The sequence below is a fragment of the Quercus robur genome, chromosome 2 (assembly GCF_932294415.1).
Source record: "Quercus robur chromosome 2, dhQueRobu3.1, whole genome shotgun sequence".
NCBI classification, from domain to species: domain Eukaryota; kingdom Viridiplantae; phylum Streptophyta; class Magnoliopsida; order Fagales; family Fagaceae; genus Quercus; species Quercus robur.
In genome coordinates, this window is record NC_065535.1 from 89,671,621 (window position 1) to 89,678,062 (window position 6,442).

Consider the following 6,442-nt stretch of genomic DNA (forward strand, 5'->3'; position numbering starts at 1 on the left):
TTCGATACCAGTCTGTTTTCGGATACCGCTTCAGAGGTTACCTGTTTACCATAAATAAATATATATATATATATATATAATTTAACAAATTTTCCAAAAGATAATAACTAATTACCAAAGTAGATACAAATAAGTAAATAATACGGTTGTTATTCTTTTTAAAAAATATATTATATATCTATACTACTGTTAATTAATTGATTTTTTTTTTTAATCAAGGTGTAGTACTATTTTTAAGTGAGCAATTTTAGGACTATAAATTATTATACAAATTTTTTGAAAAACTATAAGTGATTAACCATTGCTTGCCCATAAACCTTATTAATATTTTTTTTACTAATTGCACTTTGCTAGTTCACAATTATGGTAAGAAATTGTGAAAGATTTTGTGGTTAACTTTTCCTTTTAAGTTCAACTGTTAGGTTTTTTTTTTTTTTTTTTTTTTTTTTTAGAATCAGTTCAACTGTTAGTTTATGTTAATAGGATGATGGTCAAGTGGCACCATTTGCAATAATGGCCAAAACGTGGCAATTTTACATTGCATACACATTTATTCATTTCACCTACCCCACCTAACTCCATCTCCTCTGCCGTAATACAAGTACACATCCTTCAAATTCTTCTCAAATCTGTGTGTTTTAAAATTTCAAATTGTTACTCTCCCTACCTCTCACTTTGTGGCTTTGTGCTGCAAATTGCAAAATGCAAATATGTGAAGGATGAAGTTTCATGAGTAATCCACCTCAGAAGAATCATCAAAGGTCACTCTCTGTTCTTTACCCTTCTCTCTGCTCGTTGTAGAATTTTTTTTTTTATTATATTTGATGCCGTGAGGTAGAATAGAAACGGTGGAACTCACGGTTTTCATGCCGGTACGAGAAATTCCGTCCGTTCCGGCCGGAACGGAACGGAAATAATAACATTGATTTTTCCAATTACCTGGATATTTGAAGGAATATATTATTTAGCCTTAATCTCTGTACATTAACTTATTCATTGACTAATATTGGAACAAACCAAAAATTAAGTAAACATTAACTACTTTATCTGAAACTCCACAAATCTTTCGCTTCACTTCCTCCACTTCCTTCACCAACTACCTAGGTTAAACTAGCCAGATGCTCGATCCAGCCCCGTCGTGTTTCCGGATTCAAGGTGATCAAAACTTTCCTCCATTCGGGCTTTACTAATTTTTCAAGGGCCTTGAACATGGTATCATCGTTATCAGATATAGAGACCAAAATTTCCGTGGCCTTCACCATCGAGAAGGGATCAGGAACTTGTGCAGGAACTGTCAGATGCTCGATCCAGCCCCGTCGTAAGTCCGGATTCAAGGTGATTAAAACTTGCCTCCATTCGAGCTTTTCTAATTTTTTAAGGGCCTGGAACTTGGTTTCATCATTAAGATCATCCATAGAGACCAAAATTTCCGTGGCCCTCACCATTGAGAAGGAATCAAGATCTTGTGCCATTTGAACAGAAAACTGTACCAAATAAGTTAAAGAGTTATGTATAAAAGAAAGTGATGCATCCAGAGGAACACAGAGGGAAGATTAACTCAAAGCAGTTATACATATATGAATAGTTAGAAGGGCATGGAGGAAAAACGTGTCCAACATCAATAGCAACAAGCAATAATGAACAGCAACTAAGAACAAACTTCAGCAACGGTGAACAAACCATTTTTGAATTTAACAGAAACATTAAACACTTACCGTAGGTGCAGGAACTGTGTTGGAGAAGGGTGATGAAGATGATGCAATGACTGAGGAGGACGAAGCAGTGTCTGTGAGATCCATATATAATGCTAGACTCGGGGTGAAGGGCAATTAAAATCCAACAAATCTCAGTGATCGAGGGTGTAGCTGGGCTATGCGAATAAATTAGGGTTTTGATTTTAGAGGAAAAATGACCACGTTTATGGAGTAGATCAGCAGGTCTTTGACATCTTGTTTAACCAAAATGCTTCACCGACACTGGATCTTTCTCTATTATCACTGGTTCTTGCAATTTAGTTTCTGTCGAAGGGAGAATAAATTTGTATTTGTAAAGAGAGACTACGAGAATAGAGAGAATCCTGAAAAGTGAAAGTGAAAAAAAAGACAAAAGGGCTTTATATCAAACCAACTATGAGGATAGAGAGAATCCTGAAAAGTGAAAGTGAAAAAAAGACAAAAGGGCTTTAGGATAAAGAGAATCCTGGAAAGTGAAAGTGAAAAAAAGACAAAAGGGCTTTATATCAAACCAACTTACCAACAGCCAACAAATCTCATCAAAGGGGAAGAGGGAAGAGTGGTAAGTGTGAGCAGGTTGGCTCAGACGTTGTATTGAAGAAAGGGTGATACGATATATGAGTGGGTTGCTTTGGAAATGGTAATTTTCTTTTAATTAAATAAGATAAAGTACATAAGTGGCTGTAGATTTTTTTTTTTTTTTTCTTGTTTTTGTTTGGAATTTAAAGTTTGAATTTGAAAGGGTTATAAAAAGTGATAGTAATAATCATGCCTATGGTCTGTCTTTTTCTCTCTTTTTTTTTTCTTTTTTTTTTGGGGTAAACAAGCCTATGGTCTGTTACAACAGTTGTTTCGCTCAACTATTTTGTTTATAAAAATAAAATAAACAAAGAGTAAAAGCCAAGGCTCCCACCATACTTATGCTAGGGAAACAAAATTTAACGTAGTTTTGTGTTATAAGTCGTCACATGATGAATTGTAATTAGTAAGGATACATTAGTGGACCATATAGAAACATACTTTTATTAATTACAACTTATTATGTAACAAATTATGGCATAAAATTTTACCAAAAATTGTGTTCCTATTATAATTTTATCTCTATTAACACGCTCTACAATACTTTCAATTAGGTGTGCAAATAAAAACAAAAATGGTTTAATTTAATAAGGAGAATGTTAACCAACACCAAGCAGTATGGTGGGTGAAGCAAAAAATAAATAAAAAATATCCTAAAATAATACTTATAAACTTAAAAAGTAACATAAATTTTAAAAAAAAATAATAATTTTTTTCAAAAAAATATGTGCTTAACGGGTAACATACAATGTCCGTTAACGCAACCTAATAAAGCAACCTCAAGAAAAATCTCACCATAGCAATCTCACCATAGCAAATTGATCAATCAGAAGCAGCTTTGCTGACAGAACTGAGTAGTCACCATCAGGCTCTTGTTTATAGATTTTATACTTAAAGTTTTGATTCAAAAGTCGGCTCTCAACTTTGTTGACAGGATTCAGTACCACCTTGTACTTAAAGTTTATAGATTTTATTCTTAAAGTTTTGATTCAAAAAATTAGATGATTTTTTTTTTTTTTGCACGAGTAAAGTAAATACTCAAATGAAGCTAATTTTCTCTTCACTTCCCCAGCTACAACGATCGAAGGTGTTGGCCTTGGCCATCTAGTTCGGTCAAGTCACATTTCTTCTTCTTTTTTTCATACGATTATTTAGGCTAAAAATTTAAAGCATTCATAAGGACTGAATACTCGGTAAAGCTGAGCATAGTCCCTCACAAAAGGCCTCTGTCTCTTATCTTAATAGACTCTAAAGTTTAAAAAGCTATTGGCCTAATGGTGGTCAAACCAATAGTCCACTGTTTCTTATAATAAATATTCACAAAAGAGTAAATATGCACCCAAAAGCAACTCCATGAGCAGTGCTGGATTCCATATCAAATAGAACAAAAAGCAACCAATTCAAGCTGTCAATCTTGCTTTTGACACCGCGTGAAGTAACGTGATCAAAAATAAAAAAACCGAAACAATTCTGTATTTTTCACTGAAGAGTAACTTTTTAACTCCCAAGTCCCAAATTAACTTTCTGTGGCGTCTCTCTGGTTATTTCATTTATTTAGTTTATATTATAGCTAGCTTTTAACTAATTGTATACTTGGCTTCGTTTGGTAAAGATGTGTGTAAAGCTACAGTAGTGTAGCTGTGATGTTCCTGCATAATGGTGTCACGTAGCTGCATAAAATTCAAATTCAAATCAAATCTGTACAGCAGCTGTAGATAGATATTTCAGCCTTTAATTTGAATTGTAAACAGAGTTTAAACTGAGATATGATAAGATAGCCGTACAACTCTATAAATGATAGCTGTAGCAGGGCGCTGGATTCCATATCAAATGGGAAAAAAGCAACCAATTAAACCTGTCATTCTCGCTCTTGACACCGCGTGAAGTAACGTGACAAAAAAAAAAAAAAAAAAAAAGGAAGAAGAAGAAGAAGAAAAAAAAATACTATCGAGTGCTAAAGAAAGTTTGTATGAGAAATGAAAAAAATAATTAATATTTTGGTAATTTATTTCATTTTTTATAAAAATGGTATTAAAAATCTTCTAAAATAGATTATTAATGAGTATCCTAAGAACACTCGTTAGCATGACACAAAAAAAAAAAAAAAAAAAAAACCCGAAACACTTTTGTTTTCTTGAACTTATCACAGAACAGAGTAACTTTTTTACTCCCAAGTCCCAAATCAACTTTCTGTGGCGTCTCTCTGATTACTTCATTTATTTAGTTTATATTATTTTGTAATGATGTTTAAATAAGAAAAATTGTTTTTTAAATACTATAACATGTATTTTTATTTTATTTTTAATCACACATATTTTTATAAAATTTAAATAATATTAATAGAAATCTCTTCCTACACCTTATTTAATAATAGATTAGATATTACCTTGCACTTTACTTTTAGGGTCCATTTGGATATAGTTAAAAACTAGAAAATACAGTAGTAAAATAATTTTTGAAAATGTGAATGGTACTATATGACCCATTTTTAATAAAAAAAATTGTTAAAAAGTGAGATTTGTGAATTCCGTAACTGAAAAATTGCTAAAAATGTGACTAGTGTGCACTATTGACACCCCAAGTTCAACAATCACAGCTTGTTAAAAAAAAAAAAAAAAAAAAAGAGGCAGAAATGCGTTTTGCGTCCAGACGTGGACGCAAAACGCAGTACCCAAATGAGTGCTTATCCGGAGTTTGTTTTATTTTCACATGTGGTTATGTTTTTTAGCAGGTTATTGTGTTTGTATCAAATTTGTGCTCCACTTGTGTGTTGTTTGTGCCCTGTGAAGTGCAAACTACTCTATGTCTCTTTCTTTCTCTTTGACCCAACATAAATACACAAAAATATTTTGTCTTTGGGAGAGGTATTTTCATAATAGTTGGTTTTCATGGATGAGAGACTATGAATTCATATAAGTTAGTGAACAGATACACTGTTCAAAAAAAAAAAAAAACTGTTGTGCATTAAAAAATAAAATAAAATAAAAAAATATTATTTGGACAAGAGAGTCCAATCTACGTATGCCAAAGCTCAATCCAGTGTCAAGCCCATGAACTTATAAACTCAAGTATTAATATTTCAAAAAATTTTAATTTACTAATATAATTGAATAAAATTTTACTTTAAATTTACAAAAGAAAAGGAAAAGTGCAAAGTACACTAATGAATATTGACATGACAAGAGGGAAAAGATATTTATGTAACTTGAAAAAATCTATATTCCCTAAAACAATAAGGGCTTGTTTGGTTAGTTTTTTTTCATTACTCAGTTTTTGTCACTCATCACTTAAAATAACTCAATTTTCTATACCCACCCGTTTGGCACATGTTTTCAGGTTCTCATTACTCAATTTTTTCTACTTTTTGTAGGACCCATACTTGAGAACCATGTTAGGCATTTCTGTTAGCCTACCCGCCTCACACCATTTTTTCTTTCTTTTTATTTCCTTCAACCCCCAGTACCCACAACAACCACTTAGGTTTTGAGCACAAACCTAGAAAATTCATTAGCATCCTTGAAGCACTGAGAAAATTCACAAACCCACAACAACCAATTTGTTGCCCCAATCGTTGATTTTTTTTTTTTTTTTTTTTTATGTGTTTGAGATGACAAAGGCAAAAAAAAAAAAAAAAAAAAAAAAAAAAGACCACCTCACCGAACCCAATGAGAAAAAAAATGGTCAAAAGTTGCGACTAACCTGACTAGTGGGTCCTTCAGTGTAAGTTCAATTATGTGTTTTCAGTTTTCATAACACATCACTTAAAAATCAGAGAATTGAGTGATGGAAACCATGATCCAAAACTCATCCAAATAAACCATCATCCGTGAGACCCATATGATTTGGATGATTGAAACAGAAAACTGAGTGATATCACTCAGTTTTGTGGGTTTCCAAACAAGCTCTAAACCACTCTCAATGCGTCAAACTTAAGACTTTAATAACATCTCACTAGAGTGTTTCAGAAGTTAGAAGAAGCAACCTTCTCTTCTGTGACTTCTCTCACCCCATTCTCTCCAAAACAAAGTTAGAAGAAGCAACCTTCTCTTCAGCCTTCTCTCAACCCATTCTCTCCAAAACAAATCTGAACCTCCCAAAACAGTAAAGATGCAGGGACTAGATTCACATTT

General features: G+C 32.6%; 1 protein-coding gene across 1 annotated transcript; it reads right to left on the reverse strand.

The window, feature by feature from the left end:
- Positions 1-944: 944 nt before the first annotated feature.
- Positions 945-2,254, reverse strand: LOC126715719 (uncharacterized). The gene is made up of 2 exons (XM_050416480.1): positions 1,716-2,254; positions 945-1,484 (listed from the first exon to the last, which is right to left on the reverse strand). The coding sequence occupies exons 1-2, from the start codon at positions 1,797-1,799 to the stop codon at positions 1,101-1,103; spliced, it is 468 nt and encodes a 155-aa protein (XP_050272437.1). The 5' UTR covers positions 1,800-2,254; the 3' UTR covers positions 945-1,100.
- Between the last annotated feature and the right edge of the window lie 4,188 nt (positions 2,255-6,442).

What these genes read in the sequence shown, in the direction of transcription:
- LOC126715719 (XM_050416480.1), bottom strand. Translation starts at nt 1,799, where the DNA reads ATGGATCTCACAGACACTGCTTCGTCCTCCTCAGTCATTGCATCATCT. An exon ending in ACACAGTTCCTGCACCTACG is followed by an intron (nt 1,485 to 1,715) that starts GTAAGTGTTTAA and finishes TATTTGGTACAG; the next exon opens with TTTTCTGTTCAAATGGCACA.